General features: G+C 34.8%; 1 protein-coding gene across 3 annotated transcripts in view; it reads right to left on the bottom strand.

The window, feature by feature from the left end:
* Positions 1–1346: 1346 nt before the first annotated feature.
* FSD1L (fibronectin type III and SPRY domain containing 1 like) overlaps positions 1347–24723 on the bottom strand; it is a 64772-nt gene continuing 41395 nt past the window's right edge. For 2 of the 3 annotated variants that reach the window (XM_074361931.1, XM_074361933.1), the window contains 7 exons: positions 24083–24181; positions 19739–19868; positions 19061–19093; positions 15923–16023; positions 15206–15457; positions 12039–12127; positions 1347–7359 (listed from right to left, as the gene is read on the bottom strand). In XM_074361931.1, the coding sequence (XP_074218032.1) occupies positions 7237–7359; positions 12039–12127; positions 15206–15457; positions 15923–16023; positions 19061–19093; positions 19739–19868; positions 24083–24181 (827 nt within the window). In that variant the 3' untranslated portion in view covers positions 1347–7236. The remainder of the gene's footprint in view (positions 7360–12038; positions 12128–15205; positions 15458–15922; positions 16024–19060; positions 19094–19738; positions 19869–24082; positions 24182–24723) is intronic. The other variant, XM_074361932.1, reaches the window with a different exon arrangement.

Here is a 24723-nt window from a genome sequence, read left to right as displayed (position 1 = left end):
GAACAGGGACACCCCCCGTCCCCACTCTTGCCCAAGTCTAAGTGTACACACACACACACACACACACTCATTTTATCATACTATATATACTGTTGGACTTGCTTTTTCCATTTCATAATAGCATGAAAATCCTTCCACTAATAGCATGTTCTGTATCAGTTATGTAGGGTTACTGGAAGCACCACAACCTACCATCCCGGTGACCTTGTGCAAAAGGGGCATAAACATACTACTGGTACCATGCGGTGTAAATGTACAACACTGTTTAGTAAGAGAAACACTTAGAAAAGTAGAATGCACACAATTTCCTGAGCCCTCATCCCAGGGACCCAGCCAGGCACAGCAGGACTCGGTTACCAAGGAAAGGGCTCCTTAACTGAGGAAGCCTATTCCCATAATGGTCTACATACTTAGAACACTTGGAGAGAGAGGCGTGCCGAATGTACCTGGACAAGTATGTAACAATGGTGGCTTGCTAGTGCAGCAACTTAGAAAAGGGGAGCCTTCAGAATTCTGGTAGCCCATTCTTCAGTTAACAATTAGGTTGCTTGTATTTTGCTATTGAAATGCTGCAGTGAGTACTGGCTTATTTGGGAGTATGTATCTAAGAGATATACCTAGAAATTGAACTAACTTTTCCAAACTGTGTGTATTTAAAATACTGATATTACTTAATTGTTCTCCAGAAATGTTGCATCCATTCACACTCCATCTTCTATATGAGGGTACTGGTTTCTCAGTATAGTCTTCTCCCTGTAACTCAAGACTATCCACTATCTCTTCATTCTTCTCTTGGCGAAAATGACCTTAGTTACAGGAGCTCCAGCCTCGCCTGGTCATTGATTGGTTTTCTCTTTTCTCCTAGATTGGTTTCAAGTTAGAATATAAATGTTAAAAAGTCTTAGATTCTAGTTCTGACTCTCTCAGCTAGTCTACCAAAATGTAACCCAAGATGTGACAAGCTTCAAAGACAGACACTAAGTTCCTGATTTATATTATAGTTACAGCATGTTTCATCTTCCATCTCTAGCTGCACTGTACAAAACAGCAACTATTAGCAAGACAAGGCTCTTTACATTTAAATTACAATAAAAATTTTAGTTGCTCAGCTGAACTGGCCACATACATTTAAAGCGCTCAACAGCTGCCTGTGGCTAGTGGCTATTGTATTGGGCAGCACAAATACATAACTTTTCCATCACTGCATAAAATTCTGTTGAACAGCACTACTCTAAAATAAAAGGTCTGGAGGGCAAAAAGACTACGACTTTTTAATCTTCTTATCTTCAACAGCACATTGTAGATATTTAATAAGAGTTGATAAAAATGCAAGCACTGAAGCAAAAGCAGGGAAAAAAAGTTTTATTTTTAGATGAGATACTCCAGGTGCTTTTGTAAGAACTTAACTCGGTTATTCTATACAGAATATACAGTCATTTCAACATACACGTCACTCCACTTTGAATACTCTATTTTAAAGTTTAAAAAACCATTTAAAAAGCTTTGTCTTGTTTCCAAGGAAAATGAGGCAATATGCTTATTATAAAACACTAGTTTGCAGCACTGAGTACATTATAAGCTCACTAACGTTCTTCATCCTTAACTTAAAGGTTAAACCTGAGGAATTAGAATTTTTATTATCAGAACTGCATAGCAGAACCATGTCCAGATGATAGAAATACCAAATAATATGTGGATCAAGATAACCTGTAAACCATTTAATCCAATTTAAAGCAAAACTAGTATATTAGGAGAGATACTAAATGATACCCAGGTTGACAAGGTTTTGAAACACCTCATCATAGTTTTTAAAGATGACAGTGCAACAAACGTCAAATGTTAAGTGGGAACATACACCTTGTTATCCACTGACAACAAACTGTTGAACCATTCCAAAACTGTTGTTTTAGAAAGAATTATTTAGACCAAATTCAGTCTTTGCATGTGGCACTGAGCAGTCATAAACTGGAAGTGCAAATGCGTGGGTGGAAACAGCTTAAATCATTTATTTATGCTACTGTTCTACTCTGGTACACTAAATGCTGTGGGAGAAATGGTACAGTTCTACAAGTCTTGATGTAGAGTAATAGGCTTGATGAGAAAATATAAAAAGGCCACAGGTCATGCACAAACTGCAAATGTTAAAGGGTGTTTTAATCAGATTAAAAAAAATCATGTTTGATGTCCTGGTGATACCACTTAAAGCACATGCTTTATCAAAGGAAACGGCATCTGGAAGTATCCAAACACTTAAATCCATTATCAGCTAAAAGTTAACACCTTACACTTACACAGCGTTTTACTGTCATTGAAGCAATTTCACATACTCTATTTCATTTTATTCCTCACAACAGCCCTGTGGGGTAGGCTGAACAAGTTACAATTATTTTATGTAAGGCAATGGAGGCCCAAATATGATAAATGATGCATGTAGAGATCACAGATCTAGTATATGGTGGAGGCAAGGTGATTAATTTTAAATACTTTAAAATAAACCCAAAATATTTGTTACATCCAGAAATTTTAAAGACTAGTGCTTTTTACTATAAATTACTCCAAAACTTTAGCTCTTATGTATCTGCTGTATGAATTATAAATTTGATTTTAATTTAAAGAGTCTCCCTTAAAAGGTAAATTAGACTCAATGCTTTGGTGCCCTAGAGATATTGGAAATGTTATTTTAAAAAGAAAAAGCATTCTCATAGCCCTTAGGCTCTCCAAAAAGTTCCAACACTAATAAAAATGCCTTTTACCAATCACTTACAATTTGACTTATTTTAAAATTGGCCCAAACTTAAGAAGCTCCAAGCCAAAGCAAACACATTCACCTACCTGCTGTCTTCCATACTGTGAAATCCTCTACACATCCATTCCCAAGGACCAACTTACACTGAACGGGTACCATTAAGAAACTATAGCAGTTTAAACTAACATAGCTCAAATGATTATGGATCAAAAGTCAGTACCTTAAACTGACCCAGAAATCACAAATACTGTTTTAATTTAATAAGTGGGTGGTCCAAGGAGAAGAGTACTATGACAATCTCTGGTATTCATTTGTAAGCTAATACTAACCTTAATATAACAAACCCAACAGTATCTTTTCAACAAAAACATATACCAAATGTAATCCATTTAACCTCCAAATTGCTCAAAAAGTTTAAAGCATTTACATTAATCAAATATTCCAGGTAACAAAGCTATCATATGTGACAGATCAGGATCACAAATATTTGCATAATGTGAATACTGTAAGACACAAAATTAAAACTATACTGAATATGAGGTAATCTTTCTGCAATGATTAAGGAAACATTAATGATCTCATAAATGCTCCAGTACTGGCATTACAAAATGTACATGAGGATAACAAATAACTTTATGATTAGTTAGATGCTGAGTAAATTTATACTGACCATACACTTCCCTAGTATATCCAGTGTAAAAATAAAATCAAGGAAGAAACTTTTCCGGACCCATTTTATGTGACCACATATAAGTGAACCATTTTATATGCAGTTAATTTGAATTTTTTCACCAACTCCAACAAATTTACTTTTTAAAATTTCTGCCTTATTAGCAAAACATTGTTTTTAAAATGCAAACTTTTCATACCACTCAAAAGCAGCAAAACTACACACAGTAAATCAAACTTCACTAATTCTGGAAATCTGAATACCAAGTATGACTGCCCTATCACAGACACTTTAATAATCGTTGTAGGAATTAGCCAATGAATGAACACTGATTTCACTAATATGTTTTTTAAAAAGAATTATCATGATGATTTTTATACTCCTTAATTTTTTCAGCCTAGAATCACATATTTTATAGTAAGAAGTCTACGCTGTCCTCTTCTAAAATGAATACTCTTTGAAATAATCATTTTTATATACATCCTTTTCCAATTTTTCCCCATATGTTTCCAAAAGAAACTATATAAATAATAAATTTATGGGAAAAGCATATATAGAAAAATTAATCATTCCAGATAACTCATGAAATAGAGTATCTTAGACTAATTTTTTAAAAGACTTCATTACAAATTACTTATTTTATTCTTTACACTACCAAGGATCAGTCACAAAAATTCAAATTATACATGATACTGTGCATACTTTAATTTCACAAATGAGCAAATAAAACCAAGCCAATATGTCTCTTTAGATGATAAAATGGGGGAAAATGACTGCAGGACAATGTTGGTCAAGTCTAACTGTAAAGTAGCAGTTTGTGGTTTGTCAAAATAGTACAGATGCCATCAATTAAACCCACGTACAGACAGGCACCCCTTTAATACTTTCAATTTGTTTACCTATACCTGGAACTTTCAAAGAATTACTGTGTATTAAATTTCTATGTGCACTCAGTAAATGCTTGGGATATACGTATTCACCAAAAGTTAAAGACATACGTGACACGATCAGTCCAAAGAGTCAAAATGAATTGTAAAAAAATTCTTTTTCTAAAGTGCTTAAGGCAATTCCTTCATTTCTTTATCCAGTTTATTAAAACTGGTTTAGGATTAAACTGCTAAAAGAGAAATGCAATACTAAATGTATGTTTTTATAAAACATAATTTTTTACACCTGTAATACATCCATTACCGTCAACCTCTCATGCATTTCTTTTACAGAAAGCAATCATGTTTGACCTGTCAAAATGAAGAGTAAAAAAAATAAAATAAAGAATATTTGAAAGGGAATACCAACTTTCCACAACGTATTAAACTGAGCCAAAAAACTCAGTATTTTTTAATTCAAATGTCAATGAGAATATTATATGTTATGGTCAAGTTAATAGTTACCTTAATTTGAGACCATGTAAATAGGCACTGCAGCTGATTATTTTCTAGTTTGAAAATGAGGGTGGCAAATTTCCTCCAGTTTAATGTAACATAAATAAACTTAAAACAGCTAAGCTAAAACCCCATACATTTTGTTCATTTTTTAGAGAACTTTAAGAAGCACAGTAAGAGGAAAACCTCAGATTTTTATTTTGAAGCAATGATAGTATTACTTCAAATGAGTTTTTCAAATGAATATTAGAAAATTGTATATGAAGGGTTTCAGATGGTGGCATGAGCACAGGAAGAATCTTATGCACTCCTCCAGCCCCTGATTAATATTTCCTTTTCCCCATGCCGCTGCAATAGAAGCCCCTCAGCAGTGTGACATAATGTTCTCTGCTTTAAACATCAGTTGACACTGCATGGCGCAGGGGGCAAGAGCATGCTTAGAGGAAGAAGGCACAGAATTAAAGAGAAAATACAACTATATTAGACATGATAGTAAAAGTTTTTATACAAGAACTTCTGGCTTTTTCTGTGTCATTTTTGCTAAAATATACATAGGTAACTGTGCACTTAAAGCAGCTCCACCCCTAACTTACTGCTTTCAGGTTTAACTCTCTGAGAGAGACTTATAACTTCCCATTTCCTTATCCTTAGGTCCTAGAATAACCTTGCTGTGGGGAACAGGACACTGAAAGTTTCTTTCAAAATCTCTAGGAGAAACAAAAACCAAAATTATATTTGTTTGGAGAATCAGAAGAATATCTACTGACATATGTCATTCTTTAAGCTGCCTAATAGTCTTTCAACTAAGTCATCAGACAGTGGTACAGCTATGAATGTCCTCTGGAAATATAATACCTAGTTCAAATAAAATTCCTCATTTAGATTTGTTTTACAATGAACAAAACATCCTATCAGTAAACAGTAAACTTTAAGAGAGAATGAGCTATTCCTATTACACAGGCCTTTCTGCAGCAAGTCACTCAAATGTAAGCAGCAAGAGTCACTTCGAGGGAGAAGGCTGTCATAACCAATATACTTAAAATGCAAATTAAAGTCAACATGAGAAAGTAACAGCTTCAACAATTAAGGAATATACAGATCCAGACCTCTTTAAAATGCTCAAGGAATTCTTAAATACTATAATTACAGCTTTCAGTTTGGCTCAAAGGACTTGTTACAAATTTTAATCAACTTTTAAAAAATACATATGTTCTGCTCAATAACCATGGGTGTTACTCACTGTTTAACACATTTTCCCTAAGTTTGGTAAACATTACTGTATGTTGATTTTTGAAAGAATTACAACCCTTTAAGAAGCAAATGAATGTAGCAAAAAGATTGAGAGGAAAATAACCTCTGAATAGGTAGGGCTGAAAAACTCATGTGCCAAATAAGTCAGAGATATGCAGTTTTTTAAAAAACACTTGTTTAAACCATTCCATTTTATTAAAAAGGAGATATAAATGACTTCAGTAAAGAACAGTTTTAGGCACCTCCCTTCGTAACCTGTATCTCTTAGACAAAACTTGAGTAGGTAGCTTTTTCTACTTTCTATATAACTTTAGAATTCAAGTGGGAATTTTATCAAAGATAACTATTAAAGGTAGTATTAAACAAGACAACAAAATCAGAAAATATAAAGCTTTAGAAAATCTTACCCATCATCCAAAATGATGGAATGAAAAGAAGTCTAATTAAACAGGGCAACATATAAAGAATATCCCTTTGCCACTGTTAGTGCAGCAAGTAAAAAACTGAAATTTGGGTGATTTTAAACTATTATGTCTAGAAACTCTTCCTATCCACTCTCTATTTTGAGTTATAACCATAAGAGAAATATCATGATATTTGGAAAAAATGATTTACAATTTAGTCAATAAACAAAAGAGGATAATTTAGCAAATCTCAACTTATTTATAAAAGGGGGGAAATAAACTATTTTAAGAAAACCTTTCTAGCATCCTCAATAGATTATTTCAATTTTTAGAAAACTATAGAGGACTGTATATTTTTAAAGCTTCAGTGTAAGAACTAAATAATAGGTAGTGATGACATTTAAAAAGTATACAGAAAAGAAGACAAGATTGTAAATGCTTTTCCCTCAGACCCTAGGGCTACCTTATGTAACTAAACATATTAGAAGAGCCAAAGTAAACCCAAGAAACACAAAATGAGTTTCTATGTAACTACTTAAACACTGTCTTCTCTCCCATTTACTCTTCAAAACATGAGTTTCTTGCTCGGTGTCTGCTTGCTTCTATGGATACTGCACAGTCCACTCCTGTGAATGCTTCGTACTAGATGCTTAATGCTAACGGATTCCATGCCTTAAAGCAGAATGTCACAAACCTGATTTCCACCACTCATAAATTCCTGTGATTAGTAACTGCACGGAAAAGGCCACCCAATCAAAAAGGTAAACGTATTCCGAGTAGGCATTACTGAGTAATATTGTTTAGGCTGCTAGCTGAACCAGTCATTCCATTTTCACTTTTCTGAAGTGTTCTCACAGCACTTGGAACCTGCATCCCAGTATTCAAAGAAAGTCCACCACACCAAACCTAAGAAAAGACAAAACAAAGCTTCAGTCAGATTTCAAATCAAATTAAAACTTGAAGGATCCTTAAAGTTCCACTTGAAAGGCAAATATGTGAACATTATCAAATTCCAAACTGGTAACCTTCAGACCTGAACTGAGGGGAAGTGAAAAGGCTAACTCAAGAGTCTTTTAGACAGAGGCCAAAGGAAGTCTTTGTGACAGCAGAATCCAATGGAGCTGCACGGAAGAGAGGGAACTAAGAGCTGTAGAACTTCAGAGATTTAATTGGATCGATCGAGGCAAAAAGATGCTATCACTACTGACACTAATCTTCACAACCAAGAGAACCGCACAGAGCCTACTTCCTTACCCCAACTACTGCTTTAGATTTTGATAATGAGGTATGGCCTGAGACTACAGGAATCTAACACCCCTCTGTTAACAGAGTAATTCTATTCGTTTCTTCCTTAATTGTTAACCGAAGAACTCTTACCATTTTTAAGGTCTTCTGAGAAAAATGCAAATGGCAATATCCAGATACACTTGTCATATTCTATTATCATAAATGTGAATGAGTTTATGAATGATAAAACTGCTTTATTTGTGAACAGAGCAGCTATCACTCAGTAAACAGTAACTGATTTAGAATAGGATCAAGAGAATTAAAATCTGAAAATATGAATCATTTAAACTATCATCAACTGCCATGTATGTAGCCAACATAAGCTTAAGGCAAAGGAGATTCTAGAATTGTTTATGTATTCTCACTTTTATCTATATCCTAAAGTATTCAATATATACTAAAAAACTACAGTATTGTTATAAAGAATTTGCTGGTCTGTGAAATTTATAACTAATTAACATTAAAAAATTTTTAAATTAGAAGGTTCAGTAATAACTCTTAAAATATAAAAGCAACTCTCTGATTATCAACCTACTATATTATTTTATTGAAATTTATTTAAATGATCTACAAAAAATATGTACTCAAAATATCTAGCACAAAGGTGCAAGGGCAAATCAATGGAGAAAGGTAAGTCTTTTTCAATAAGCAGCACTGAACACTTGGATAGCTATATGCAAAAAAAACAGATCTTAAACCATACTCCGTATATATAAAAATTAACTCAAAATGGATCCCAGACCTGAATGTAAAACCTAAAATTATAAAACTTCAAGAAGAAAACAAAAGAAAATATCTTTGTGAACTTAAGTTAGGCAAAGCATGATCCATAAAGAAAGAAAAAAAATCTATAAACCAGCTTCATCAAAATGAAACACTTCTCTCTGAAATTCCAGAAAATGAAAAAAATCAGAGACTGGGAGAAAATATTTGCAAAACATTTATCTGATAAAGGACTCATAGCCAGAATACATAAAGATATCTAAAACTCACTAGTAAGAAAACAAGTAACCCAACAAAAAAATGAGAAAAAGATTTTAACAGATAACTTCTCCAAAGAAATTATACAAATGGCAAATAAGCACATGAAAAAAATGCTCAACATCATTTGTCTTAGGAAAATGCAGATTAAAACTAAAATGAAATGCCATTACATACCTACTAAAATGGCTTAACAACAACTACAAAAAAATCTGAGAACATCAAATAATGGCAAGGATGTGAACTCTTATATATTACTAGTAGGAATGTAAAAGGGGTATATGGCCACTTTGGAAAACATTTTGGTAGCTTCTTATAAAGTTAAACATACACTTTCAATGTGATGTAGCAACCTCACTCTGAGGTATTCACCCAAGAGAAATGGAAACAAACAGTCACACAAAAATCCTTTTTTCCTAATTGCAAAAAAATGGAAAGAACCCCAAATGTCCTTCAATTGATGAATGGATGAATATTGTGTGGTAAATACACATATGGAATATTACTCGGCAATAAAAAAGAAGGGACTGCTGACAAACACAAAAACATGGGTGAATTTCAAATGTATTATGCTACGGAATCAAAAGTCTGTGTACCATACAACTCCTTTTCTATTATATTCTGGAAAAGGCAAAAACTATAGGGACGAAAAACTAGTTAGTGGTTGCTAGGGCTGGGTGTGATAGGAGAGGCCCACTACAAAGCAGCATGAAGGAATGGAAATGTTCTATGTCTTGATTATGGTGGTGGTTATACAGTTGCATGCGTCTGTCAAATCCCACAGAATGGTACACTACTGTAAATTACACTACAGTAAAACTTACTTTAAAAAAGAAAATCCTGTACACAAAAAAATTAAGTCATTCATTTAGTTAATAAAAAATAATAAAAGCAAGCCTTCAGTGAAGGAAAAAAACCCCAAATTTAACCAGTTGGGAAAAAAATCTCCTAAAGCATCTTATGATTTTTACTAATGTAATTATAGTTTGATTATTTGGAATGAAAAAACAATGAATAAACTCACTATATATCTTCCTGAGATAGACTCAAATTAAACATGAAATTTACCCTTTTAGAAAGCATATCTGAGAGACTTAGGGGAAAAAATAATTTTGAATTCCACATGGTAAAAATAATGTCCTTGATTGACCACAGCCAAAAATAAATCATACATAGAGGTATGTGGCAAAGTAAAAAAGAAAATAACCTTTCCAATATTGCTGGGTTTTTTTCTATGAACAATAACTTCATTCACTAATCACTTTTACTATTTAATGAAAAAGTAGGAGTCTTGGTTATTAGCACTGTTTTAAACTTATTTTAAGAAAAAAACGTGACAATGAATATATGTATGTTCATGTATGACTGAGAAATTGTGCTCTACACTGGAATTTGACAGATTGTAAAATGATTATAAATCAATAAAAAATGTTAAAAAAAGATTATATGGGTAAATAATCATGATCAATTGTGAGATTTAAAAGTACTATATTTTAAAACCACATATACCCTGAATACTTTGTCCTCACAGTTGAGGAGTTAAAGTTGGGAGTCACGATGGTAGAAAACATACAAAACATTCTACCAAGTCTGCAATGGAAAGCTACCATCCAGGTCTGCAGAAGCAGCCCTCAAATTAAGGAAAGTTCTAGCCAGAATAATGATGATCTTAACTGGACTGCAGAACTCCCTACAGTGGCCTAATCTTATAGAGAAATGCAAAAGATAAAGGAGTTAGGAGAAGTGGTAATGTTTCCTTAATAAAAACATAAATGCAAAACAAAGTTTCATTTTGTTTGGAGAATCATGACTTTTTCTTATATAAGTCAACCTGAAATTGAGTAGGCCTGCAATTATATATGTGTGTATAGACAAACATACTCAGTCTACCTCACATAGTCATCTAATATCTTACAAAAACTGAACTGCAATGGAAAAAAGATGATCTTCTCAATAATGGTCCTGGAATAAGCAGGTGTCTGTATGGAATTAAAGAATGCATCTTGACCCCAATATCATACCAAACATATCAATTCTATACTTGCATTGTAAATGCAGTCTATGTCTAAATGTATAAGGAAAAGAAAGCTTTTAGAAGAAAACACAAGAATATTTTCATGACCTTGGGGGTGAATAAAGATTTTTTTAAACAGAACACAAAAAGAGCTAATCATAAATGAAAAAACTGATAAATTGAGCAACATTAAAATTAACAACTTTTGTTCATCAAAAGACACCAAGAAGAGAGGGGAAAGGAAAGCCAGAGTGGAAAAGACATCTGCAATACATGTATCTGGCAAATACATATATCTCACACTACAGAGAGAACATTAAATCAGTCAATAAGAAATAGGAAGAGAACCCAAAAGAAACCCAGGCAAAAGACTTGAACAAGCATTTCACAAGAGTATATCCAAACAGTCAATCAACATACCAAAAAGGTGTTCAGTAGCACTAACCACCAAGGAAATGCAACTGAAAACCACAATGTAATATCTCATACTCATTAGAAGGACTAAAATTTTTAAAAAGACAATATCAAGTGTTGATAAAGATGTGGAGGAATTCAAACTCTCACATACTGCTGGTGGTAATTAGTATAACTGATGTCTTTGGAAAACTCTACTTACAGTTAATTACACATATACCATATGATCTAGCAATCACAACCCTAATTATATACCAAATGGAAATATATTTACCAAAAGACATTAAGAAAAATGTGGAAGTTCGATTTGTAAATGTCCTCAATGAGAAACTACCCAAGTATCGAACTAAATTAGAATGGGCAAATAAATTATGATATAGTCATATAATGGAAAACTATACATATACATGTAGTGGAAAACTATATGAGAATGAATGAACTACCACCACGTAGAAACACATGGATAAATCTCACAAACATAATGTTGAGCCAAAAAGGTAAATCATTTCATTTATACAAAGTTGAAAAGGAGGCAAATAAATTTATGGTATTAAAACTCAAGGTAAGTACCACTTTGGTGGAGGGTTATTAGGGGCTGGAAAAGGGCACAATGCTCCATTTCTTGATCTAGATGTCGGTTACAAAAATGAGCACAGTCCTTTGAAGACTGATCAAACGACATGCTTACGATTTGCAGACTTCTATATCTTAACACTTACTTCAATAAAATATACCGAAAACATACAGACAATCACAGATTTGGGAGAGGTGGATTGGAGAAAGGGTGAGGAGTACGAAGGAAAAATGATACTGTGCTTCCCCAGATATATAGCATACATTGTTCTCCTTAAAGCTGCCAAACCAAATAAAACATAAATTAGGTACTAACCATGAAGCCAGGTAGTACTGGCTGTGTAAATTTTGTCTTAAAGGAATACAACAACTGTTTTGAGTTTGCATCATAGAAAGAAAGTTGACCTAAAAGGAAGGAGAAAAAAAGCCTGATTTATTATTCAAGAAATTATAATATCTAATTAAGCCTAACATATAATCATGCATGAAAGTAATAACTAAACGCATATTTTGGCATTAATTTTTTTTGGCACTTTGAGGACTGGACTTAGTAATTCTCACTTGAAAATCAGTAGTGAACTTGCTTAAGAAAAAGCCCAAATCCAGTTTTCCTCCCCTGTTTTTCAAGATCTCTAAAATGCTTCCATTATGTGGCCATTATTCTGCTTATTCAACTATGGACTATTTCTTTATTTTATCTTTATTTAACAAATGGCTTCCGTAGCCCATTAAAAACCAAGGCAATTTCTTCCTCATTTGTACTATAACCAGCCTCTCCACCCAAATCCTATCACCATTTAAGGTTTACTCTATTAAACCTTGTCTTCTAACTACTTGAAGCCATACTCACACCTGAATCTCTGAAATCATGGTATGGTTATCACTGCTTCAGTTTTGTTAATCTGTCAGATCTCACAGTCCATCTTTCAATAATGATCATGCAACTAAAATCACTCTTTCTTTCTGACCACTGAACTCTCCAACCGGATGGCCTCCTTACAATTGTTATTACTCCTTGAAACCCTTCGCATGACTATTCTGTTGGTTTGTTTCCTAACCCTGAGGATATCTTCTGTCTCTTTTTCTCCTATTCTAAATGTAGATGCTTATCTAGGCTCCTTTCTCTCTACAATGTTCCCTTAGTAAACCTCCTGGTGCCAAACAGAGAAGAAAAGAAACTAACATTTATGCCTACTGTTTAAGAATTGGGTGATTTATATATACATTACTTCAAAATACCAAGCAGTCTGTATGTGGTCACAAAGTAAACAGCAAAGCAGTAATGTTTAATTGTTCTGTGCAATATTCAGTAGCCCCTCTGTGATGCCATTTCTAACATTTAGCTTCAGCTAAATAATGCCACATGGCCGTCCTGCTGGCACCCCATCTTTCCCCAGGACTCTCTATGTTCCCTATCCTGCTGAGGACACTATCACCCTCTTGATCACACTGGATGGAACCTGAGTCATCTTCAGTTCTTCTGTCTCTCCCTCTAATCCATATTTAATTATTGAGTCCCATGAATTCTACTTTCATACCACCAAATCCACTCTTCTTGATTCCCCACTGCTCAGCTCCCTCTTAACACTAATCATTCAACAAACACTTATTACAATAAAACACTTCTTTACACTATGTAAAGCACCTGCCAGGCAACAAGGACATAAAATACTTAACAAAACAGACATGGTCCTGCATACACTGCTTAAAAGCCACCTCCCTGAAAAGTCTCCCCTTATCCCATGTTTGCAATCTCTTCCACGTTTAACCATTTACTAATATTTCTAAAACCAGATTATCATATGACTACAGTTTTCTAAAATGTACAGAAGCCCCTTCCCTCAACAATAAAAAAAAGATTAGCCTATCATTATTTTTCAAGGCCCTCAGAATCTGATCCCACCCTACATTACAACTTCTTCCCGTGCCCTGTGCTCTAGGTTAACAACCACACTTACTACTATCTGTAAGGAACCACAAAGAATGGGAAAAGACATAGAAGAACATAAGCAAACCCTATCTTGGTAGTTGAAAAAGAAAAAAAAATGTATGTCAATAAATGTACTATTTATCCTGAGGAAAATTATTTATCTGATTCAAAGTTAGTAAGTAGAAAAGAATATAGTAAAACTGATATGCCATCACTAAAAATTAATCAAACCAAAATCAATTTTTTTTCCTTTTTTGTTTGAGTAACTAGGCTGATACCTCATGGAATTATTTGGACACGATGTTACTTAAAATGGTAAAATGTGGTATTATTAGCTTTAAGTGACAACTTGGACAGAAGCATCTAGGGAATTACTTTTGTTCTCTAGTTCAACAGTACGTCATCTTCAAAATTTTTATAAATATTTAGATGACAGTAGAGAAGATACTTATCAAATATACTCAAAAAGCTTAAAGAAATTTCCCAAAGGCAAGCATCAAGTTAATATTTAGATGATCTTAACAGGAGGGAAAGATTGGCCAAACCCATTTAGATGAAACTTAAGGACAAATATAATATTCTTCATTTGAGTTATAGACAACAAAAAACACCCCTACACTGCCTAGTGTAAGGGGGAAAAGATAATGCAACAGGACTCCATGGGGAAAGGTCCAGGGGACTGGGTGGCGGCAAGCTCAATACTGACCTACAGTGCTGTTAAGTCATGTTATTAGACATTATGCCACCAAGTCACTAACCTATGATGGTCAGAAGCTGTGTGTTCTAACTGGAGAACCCATATTTAAGATACATATAGACATAGTACACAACCATAGGAGATTATAAGGGTTTAGAAAAGTTATAAGAGGAATAGCTAATGGTATGGAGAATGTACAGTCTAGAAAAACAGGGTAAGAGAAGCACTGTTAGTAGTTTTTAAACAAATAAGGATTATCATGTTAAATGTGAATTAGGGAACAAAAGCCTGTTTCTTCAGATGATAAAATTAAAAAGCAACTGCCTCAGAGGTTATTGGCAGCCAAAGTGACCTGATTTAAGAAAAACCTTCTAACCAAGTGTTATCCCACAATGCAACAGGCCGCCTCTAAGACAATTAGCTTCACACAGAAAAGTTCACGCACAGGAGTGGCAACTACTTGCAGATATAATAAATGTAATAAGGATTTTATACTGTGTGGAAAAGGCAAATTTCTAAGGTCTACTTCAGCTTTAAAAAAATCTGTCTCCATCACTCTTGACAGGTAATAAAACAAGGGAAGGGAAGAATTAAAATGGGCAAGAAAATATTTTAATGCAAACATCTTATTTTCAGACTGACTTAGTATGTTATAGATGAATGCTTTTGTGGGCCTATAGGCAGACATGGTACACCCTTCCAGTCAATTCCAGAGCTGAAATTATGTTTGTGATCACCTTTACCACACCTTACCACAATACTAAGGGAAATTCTACTGTATAGATGATTACTAATGAAAAGTACTGAGGATATATGTAACTATGATGAAATGACATGAGAAAATCAGTAAACTTACCTCCATCAAAATCACAAAATACACCTATTCTTTCAGGAACAGCAACATCCAAAGATTTGACTTTATTATTATGCTTTGCCGCAAATGTGTTTTGTAGCCAGTTATTGACATGGATACACCAACTAGTGTTTGTCTTCCCTAACTGGTCAAATTTCCCCAAAGTCTTGTATGCTACTCCCACACTGTAGGATTTACAATCCTTCTGGGCCTTGACCTCCCAGTAATGTTGTCCACTTTCAATAGCCGTGTCTCCTACGAAAGATCAGAAAGGTAAATATGACTCTTACCTCCTCTTTATGAGTCACAGAGTTTTATCTATGTCTCATCCCACAAAATGGCACCAAAACAAAAAAAAATCTCATTCAGGAGAATACTCATATTAACACACAGCACACAGACACTAGATGCAAAGTATCTGCTATAACTTGTATATTTACTACTAACTTTTCTGAATAGAGAAGCCATCAGAACTTTTCTCCCTTACTATCCCCACAAGAGTTATAAATGAGAAGCACTATGTAAACTGAAGTAGAATTCCAAACATATCAGTAAGACAGTTTGAAAACCAACCAAAGTAATTAGGCTGCAAGAGGGAGAAATTCTGGCCCCAAATCATTCAATACATAGGCAGCCACTCTGCCTCTGAGGGGAAAGCCCGCCAGTGTGATTGCGACACTTTTGACCTGAGATAATGAAGAACGGCTCCACTTCTCCTACCTAGCACTGTGTACGACTCCCCAGTAAAACGGTCTCTGCTGCCCCGTCCTGCTGGCGGCCTGGAGCCTGTGGACGTCCGCTTAGGGGATGGTGTACCACTTCTATACAGACAGGAATGAAACAAAAACAAAGATTCTATGTTGTACATGTTTCATAAACTGAAATTACAAATCACAAAAGGAATCTTTGAAAAGATTTCTAATTATGCTGCACAAATAGCAACACTTAATTTTATCTGAATTCTTTATTATTAAACAGTTGTCAGTTACAAAACTCAAATGTAAGAAGTCATCAACATAAAGCAGGCTGAAAACACTGATATCATGCAGACTGAGCAAGGCTTATACAAAAAACACACACAGCTGAACTATGAAACAATGCCAAAAGTGAGACAAGACAAAAAGAGGGGGAGGGGGAAGAACCCAAGGGGGAAAAAAAAGAGAACTCAAGAAAAATAACGGATTATAGCTTAAATTCCTTGCAGTTAAATTTAAATTAAAAGCAAAGGCAAAAATAGACTTACTATAATCAAAACTAAATAACCTCTTTTATAAGCAGTAGGTATTTTTGTTCTGTATCTCTTCTTAAAATGAAGAATAGCATTTACCCAAATCCATGCACAGAATAATATCAAGTATTATAAAGTGCTTCTACCAAAATGGACAAGATCCAACCTGACTTTCCTTTATCAAATTCCATGGTATGATAAACCAGATAATATTAGGCCTTTCACTAACTCCCAAAAACTCAAAATAAATCAAATCCCAAAGATATTTTTAAAATGGAATTTCAATTATATTGAATCACTGCATTCATAAAACAAAAAAAATGTAACTTACCAGGAGTAAAGAAATAAAGGGAAAGCGTGACAAAAAGAAAAACAGATACAACTATTGAGAATGGCAGCTTAAATTTCAGACAAGGTAAATAAGGAGAACTCCTCCACTGCAGCATTCTAGACTTCCAACCCTAAGTACATTTTTTCAGGAAGTACAACTGCTATTATTGTCTTATGACAAACATGATCCCACCCTCCCCCTCCCCCCGCCCTTTGAAGACACCCTGGTCACTCAACTGTCTGAATTACGGCTCTTTGTTACCTCTACTCCGGATTGCTTCACCAGCTTCCCAGATGATGTCTTTGCTGTCCAGTTCATCTGTTCACTGTTACCAGGTAAACCTAACTCTGATTCTCACACTTTACAATCTTCAGGTTCTCCCTCACTGCCCACAAATAAGTTAGCCTGGCATTTCAGGTTCTTCTTGATTTGGTCCCACTCTGCTTTTCTAGCCTTCTCACCTCTGGAGAGCACTATCCAGCCAAATGTAGCAGCTCAAATGTCCCTTAAACCCAGGCAACTTGTTTCAGCGCCTTTTCCTTTTGTTGCTCCCTCTCTCACTGCAAATGCTGTGCATTCCTCCATTTACTTGAGAGCCAGCCTAAATACCATTCCATTAATGAAGGTCTTCCAGATCCTATTATGCTAAGTAACTCTTCTGAGGAGTCCAACTCCAGACCAAAATCCTATGTGTGATCTTTCAGGCCCAACCAGAAGTAGTTACAAATGCTTGCTTTCTCCACACCAGACTTGGTGCACAGCTAGTTCACTGCAGTTTTTGGAGGGAGTTGCAATTGGCCCTGCAGCCCCAAGTTCATATGTGTATCTCCATTCCTAGACTAGGCACCTCTATTCAGGGGCCCCCTTATGGGAGCATGCCCTCAGCTGAGATCCCTTCCAGCAGTCTCTTCAAAGACCTCCTTAGACGGGGCAGAGGTGGGGGGACGCAGTCTGAAGACACTTTACTCTGTCTGGATACTTTTCTACTCCTAACCTTTTTCCCTCTCTCCCATCTTCTTGGCCTCAGGTCCATAAAACAGGAGGAGCCCTTTGTTTAGGACTTCCTGAGCAGTGAGGTGAGCCTCAGATACTCACCATCTGCCATCTGCTCTGATGCACCTGACCGTCACCCTGTGCCATTCTGTTGTGAAAAATGGAACACTGAGGGAGCCAGCACCCTTTCCTTGTGGCCTCTTGTTTACTGTATCACAGCAAGTGAACAAAGTCTTGGCTGTTACTTTCCATTTGGCTCATTGTCCTAACTGACCACTTCAACACCTGATAGCTCAGGGCATCTTTCTTCCTCTAAACTTCCTTATTCACACTTACTATTACACATAATCTCTATCCTGTATTGTTGGTATTTGTATATAGATATATATCTCATCTACATAAGTTACAGCAAATTCCTTAAAGCAGGGACAGTGTTTACCCCTATAAACCCCACAATATCCAGCTGACATCCTACAGTTAACAAATATTTATGGAAAGAATAAATGAATATAACATTCCAGAAGTAGCCTATATACAAAATACCCTTAAAAGGAGAGAAGAGAGAAAGAATAATAATATGATCTGAAATGCTAAATATAAACAGTCTAAAAAATCTCCAAGTGACCAAATAAAACTTCACAGACTCTACTGAATTCACCAACATTTACAATTTGTAATATACTAACTATAAAATCACTTTCACCAATAAAGAGCAAATAAACTAGAAAAAAAAAGAAGATAATTTCAAAAAGAGAACACATTCTGGTTTCTGGGAAAGATATATGGTATCTTCAAATCAGCACACTCCTACTGTGCAATTTGAAGTGGTTCATCTTTCTGGCACTGTCCTGGTAATTTCAGCAATGGTCTTTATTTTTTATCCTTGATGCTTTTGAAACTGCATGATTATTATAAAACACAGAACACTTCAAACCTGCCTCATGTCAAATGTGTGTAAAAACAAAGTTGTAAAGTTAGATATATTGAATATAGCACAACAAGAAAGATGCCAGGTATAAGTAAATGAAGAAAAAAATCAGAAGCAGGAAAATAATTCAAGAAAGACTTTAAAGCAGAGCTTATTGTTTTGTTATCATACACAACATAATCCAAATGATATGCAGCACATTATAATGCTGTAAATTCAAATCATAAGCTACCAATACAGACAGTCTACACAGAGCAACATTTTAGCTTATGAAGGCTGCTGCAATGGCTTCTGCTTATTGGTTAAAAGAAAAAATTAAGGTTATTCAGCCAAGCTAAATAAACTAAGTCCTAGAACTAGACAGACATAGATCATCACCTTGTATGTTTCTTCAGTGAAGTAACATGGACACTGTCAGATAAAAATAGGCAACTGTTAAGAGATTGCTTTATAACTTAAATTAAACAGCTTATAATAAAATTAGATGAAAAGCTTGCTGACGAAAAATTTTTTTTTGATTCACTGTTTAACTCACAGTGATATTACCTTATTTCAGTTTGAGCAGAATTTCTCTCTGTTAAAAGAGGCCCCCATACTTTGAGACTATCTAAATAAGTCTGACAATAGAAAAAGGTCCCAAGCCTGCCTCTTTAGTCATTAAGGTTGCTGATCAGGGGCCAGACAGTAGCGTTGTACATGGCAAAAGCTGTCATTCAATGCAGACCTTCAGGTAAGACAGGTGATCTGTAAGTCTAAAATTCAAGGAACTATGCTAGAAACTTCTCTCCAAGCAATTCAAGTTGCTGTAGATATAACTTAAAAGAAATGAAATTGTTAAGTAAGAAGAAGATTAGGAAAGAAACTAAGAAAAAGTAATGAAACATGTTAATGACAAACTCAAGTACTGAAAAACAATATTATATTCTTTGGTGATACATTAGTATTTCACAAATCATACTGATATACAGAATAAGGATTTCATTTTACGTTATTTGTCAAGTAAGAACCAATGCTCAAGCATTCTGTCCAGATAACAGATGTAATAAGCTAGCTTACCTGCCCTTGTTCTCTTTCCCTTTACTTTTACTTTCTTGACCTTTTCCTCCAGTAGGATCCCACTCTACACAGGTATCTTCAACTCTCAGGTTCAGATGCGATGATGAATTATCCAAACTGAAGTTAAGTGCTAGCCAAAACAATATTTCAAGTTGTAAAAATATAGCGTATCTCTAGTTTTTGAAGCACAACTATCATCACATTATTTTCCTACTCAATTGATTTAACACTGTTTATAGAGAATATAGTTCAAATTCCTAATCCTAGTATTCAAAGTCCAGAACGATAAAGCCATAATCTACTTTTATTTATTTTTGTTTTTGTTTTTTTGGGGGAGAGGGAGTAACCAGGTTTATTTATTTATTCATATATTCTTTTTTTTTAAAATGGTGGTACTGGGGATTGAACCCAGGACCTCATGCATGCCAGGCATGCAGTGTCATAATCCACTAATTCCCACTTTATTTTCCATCCTCCTTCTCTATATATCCTATATGCCAACCAAATACAACGGACTTGCATGGCTACTAGTCTTTCACTGTTCCTTCTGCTGGAATCTCCATCAGCACACAATAGCTTCAATTTCCTATTAGTAGAACATCAGTTATTACCAGCTGATTGTTATTTCTAAATAGGAAGAGGAGCTGGTAGAATTAAGGATGAGAAGAAAGTAACGTGGTGTAAGAAATTATAGAGCCTGGCACACACATATCTTCTCTGTTGCTCTAACATCTAATAATTTCATATTTAAACTCTTAGTAGTTTCAAAATATGGCAAGCATGGAGAAACGGGGCCACGACAGCAGAAGGGAACTAACTCAGCTGACAGAGCTAAAGATGATCTACATGGCAAAGAGCAGAGCAGGGAAAGGGGCTACTTAAAGGAAAACAAATCGAAAAAACACAAAACAGAACTACGTTTTCAGATTATTTGGTATTTGGGTGAACTATCTGTACTATGAACATGACTTGTCAGAACTGCTAACTTAGGAATCAGTGTTACCGTCTCCCTTTGGAAATTGAGGGTAAATCACTAATATGTACTGATCCACAGCTGAGTCGTACACAGTTCCTCCTATTTAATATGCAATTCCTAGAATCTCTATCTTAAGCGAGGTGTCATCTACTACATAGTTACCAATTAATCTGCTTCTGTTAGTTACACTTCCCTCCAAAGTTGAAATTTCTGGTAAATACTCATTGAAGAAATATTTATTTTATAATATCTCATTTCACTTAAGGATAATACTTGATTTAGCTAAGGTTTCAGTGTGTCTGTGAAGTATACATTAGCAAACAACAAAATACCCATACAGAGCCTAATGTTTACCTACTGAATCAGGAATCTGTTTATACTCTACTGTTTTGTAAACAGTGCTTTAATTTCACCTATCCATCTGACCCATTGTTCACTGTATTTAAAAAGCATTCTAAATACCAGTCTACTGACCATAACCACTTCTAGTAAATGTCATACTATGTGCAAAAAAGTTAACAGCTTTCAAAGCTGCATGTAAAGAGAAATGAATTTACTGAAAGAAGAAGTAATATAGCTTCTCAGTTAAAATGGAAATAGCATTCCTTAACAGATGGGTTACTAAAAAGTTAGGATTAAGTAAAACTGAGACCCTGTATTATCAAGAATAAACTGCCTTATGAAAACCAGGTTAACCTCCAGATTAGTTAATACATGTGACAGCATCTGCATTTTTTAATATTTTCTCTTTTTTTTAATGTTTCTATTTTTTTTTTAATTTTTAGGGGAGGTAATTAGGTTTATTTATTTGTTTATTTGTAATGGAGGTAACGGGTGTCAAACCCAGGACCTTGTGGATGCTAAGCAGGCACTTCACCACTGAGCTATACCCTCCCCCACTGCATTTTTGAGATAAAGAAAAAGTGGATATAACTCTAAGGCACCATCAATTCTCAGTTGCTTGCTAAAATCCTAAGGCTATCGCGTAATGTTTGATATGATGGAGAGAAGAGTAGAGTCAAGAGTGGCAAGAATATGTACCACCTCCAGCCATTTGAGACCAGACCTACCAAATACACAGAACACATAGCACCTAAAAGGGTGCAATCTTTTATATCTCTTTTTTTTTTGGACACCATCCCTTTATGAGACCTCAACTAAGTCAGAGATCCTCTCTAAGGTAACAGGGATACCATGTACTTAAAAAAAAAAAAAAGACTGGCCTCAAAAGTGAGGTCTCAAATGTTAGTCCTGTCTCTCATCTAAGTCCCATAATATCTAGATATTAGTTTCTATATCTTTAAAAGTTTGTGAAAACAAGTACCAAAAAAATCAGAACACAGATATGTTTCTTGTGTTTAGTTTGTTTTGGTGGCTGCTTTCTAGGTACAGTAAAATTACATCATAGTCACGATCATCTGAGGCTAGAATATAACTGGTGGTTAATGTCACATAATTTACCTTTACAAGAAAGTAAGGGATAATACACTTTAAAAGTTTGGTTATAAGAACTTATATTATTCATCACTTTTGTAATGACAGAAGAAATAGGCCTACATACATTAGAGACAAAAATGAAAAATGTTCATTATTTTCCACACCAAGCACTGGCTGGTCAGAAAGGGCTGCAACAAGTCAAAAAATTAGTAAACAATTGTTCAACGTGTCATTTTTTAAAATCTGACTTTTCCTCTGGAACTCTTGGCTACCATTAGTAGCCACTCCCGTGTTACAGAATAACCTCAGAAAACCTGTGACCCACAGCCACTTAAGAGATAATTTTATTGAGTCTCCCTGAAGGTCGGAATCACTGTTCAGTGGGACTCAGGGTTGAGTTTCAGTCTACACCCACCCCAGGGGGTTTACCCCACAGTGAGAACTGCTCCGAAGACTAGAAGCAACTTAGTCTTTCCCTACAAGCTCCAGGACCAAGTATCCTAATAGTAAGACCTAGACTCTGCTAACAGGGCAGGCAGACCTGCTCCAGGGAAACCACCAGCCAGCCATTCATCTTCCTCAGTCTATGGACTTTGCATAGATATATACAATTCACCACATTCAGGCACAAAATTGGTTACTAAATATAAAAGGTAATGAGAAGGAACAAAAGAAATAAAAAAGATACAATATTCTTGAGGGAGGATATTAACAATATCACAATTTTACCTGACAAGGGCAAAAAAACAGTTCAAGTTATGAAGAAAAGATAATCTGCCTGTAACTATGACTACAATTTGAAATGGTAAAAATCTGTACAGAAACCACAGCAACAGCTCAGTTTGTTAACAGGTAATTTTAAATCATTCTATTTCTTGGCTGACTAGTTACCTGTAGTTTTCAAATAAAAACATTTGCAATCTAAACGAATTATTTCAATCTAGTTTTTTTTTTAACCTTTTGATGCAAACCTATTCTAAATTTGTCTTGTCAATAACTTACGGGTCACAGCACATATCTTGTTTTATTCTAATATGATATTTTTATATCATCCTCCAAATGATATCAAACTTCTGGCATTAAAATCTAACCAAATGCTATATGAACTAGAGGTCAGAAGAACACTCTAAGGCCCAGTTACCTACAACAATGTGTAGAATTTGCTTCTGTAAGTAAACCAAGTCGATTCTCATCTCACAACTGGGAAGATCTCTAGCATTATGGTCTTCAAATTGGTAAATACTTGGAAAATCTTCTGTGTTAAAATATATTATTCTAGGGGGGTTTAACCAAATCCAAATTGTTCTCATAGACTAGAAGCACCTACATGCCACGCCCACATTAAAGGCTGGCACAGAACTTGTAAACAGATTCTAATTCACACCTTTCTAAGCTAGTTCTAGGGTCACGGGCAAGTTATCTAACAGATTTGAAGTTCACTTTCTTCACCCGCAAGATAGGTATCAATAATATCTATTACACAAATCTCTCAAGATGGTTGCAGTGACCAAATGAAGACTTGTGAGAGAGCTTTGTAAACATTAAACTACGTAAATGTTAATTTCTGCAATAAGATTTAAGAAAACAATCCATTCTCTGGGAAAACTGGGCAAATCTCAGAGATGCTTATGTATTTATACTAGACTAAAATTTGTAAATTAAGCCCCCATCAGAGAACATAACACCATCACCTCAGTCTATTTTACCCATCTGAAAACCATGGTAAAGGGAAAAATAATGAAAACCACTACTATAGTCCTAATTTCCCCATCTTAAAATTCCTACTGTTGAGAATTCCATGTGTGTGTGTGTGTGTGAAAGAAGGTGGGGAAGGAATGCAACCATACATGCAATGCTTCCTTTCACAAAGCCTTGAATAACTTTAGATGTTAAGTTTTGCTTCATGCTATATAAAAAGCTATTCACCTTACCTTTGGTCTCTAGAGTAACTGGATCAGAATACTCTCCAGCCACAGCCTTGTTACAAGCTCGCACTCTGAAATTCATATACTTTGAATCAAACTTTAAGCCTGAAAAAATGAAAGAGGTTTTCAGATATGAAAAGTAAAGAAATCTACTCCAAGAGTATGAACCTTCAAACAGACATTTTTCTCTCCTTGGAACTATTTCTTTATTCAGGAAGAGAACAAATTTCTGTTAAAAGGGTGATAATGCCTGAAATAAGAAGAATCATGATTTATCTATTATTTTCTTCAAAATAAATAAATTATACAGTTTATCAATGGCTTTTTTTCTTAAACCTGGTGAGAAAAAGGTACTCTCAAGTCTCATTATAAGTAACATTTCATTCATGGAGAAATACTACAATTTAAAATAACATTCAATTTCTGGAAAGCAAACACCCTAAAGAATTTTTATATTTACAAAACATCATTTCATATGTAAAAAATGAATTTAAAAAGAAAATAAAGCATAGGGATTAACTGCAAAACTTTGAAGTCAGTCAGGTCCAGATTAAAATCTCAATCCAAAAACTACTAGTTATGGGACCTTCAATAACTTGACAGAGCCACAGTTTTGTATCTGTAAAATAGAAAGGAAAAAACCAACC

The sequence above is a fragment of the Camelus bactrianus genome, chromosome 4, assembly GCF_048773025.1.
Source record: "Camelus bactrianus isolate YW-2024 breed Bactrian camel chromosome 4, ASM4877302v1, whole genome shotgun sequence".
NCBI classification, from domain to species: domain Eukaryota; kingdom Metazoa; phylum Chordata; class Mammalia; order Artiodactyla; family Camelidae; genus Camelus; species Camelus bactrianus.
Note: the sequence above shows the minus strand (reverse complement) of the source record. Positions and strands in the feature narration are given on the sequence as shown.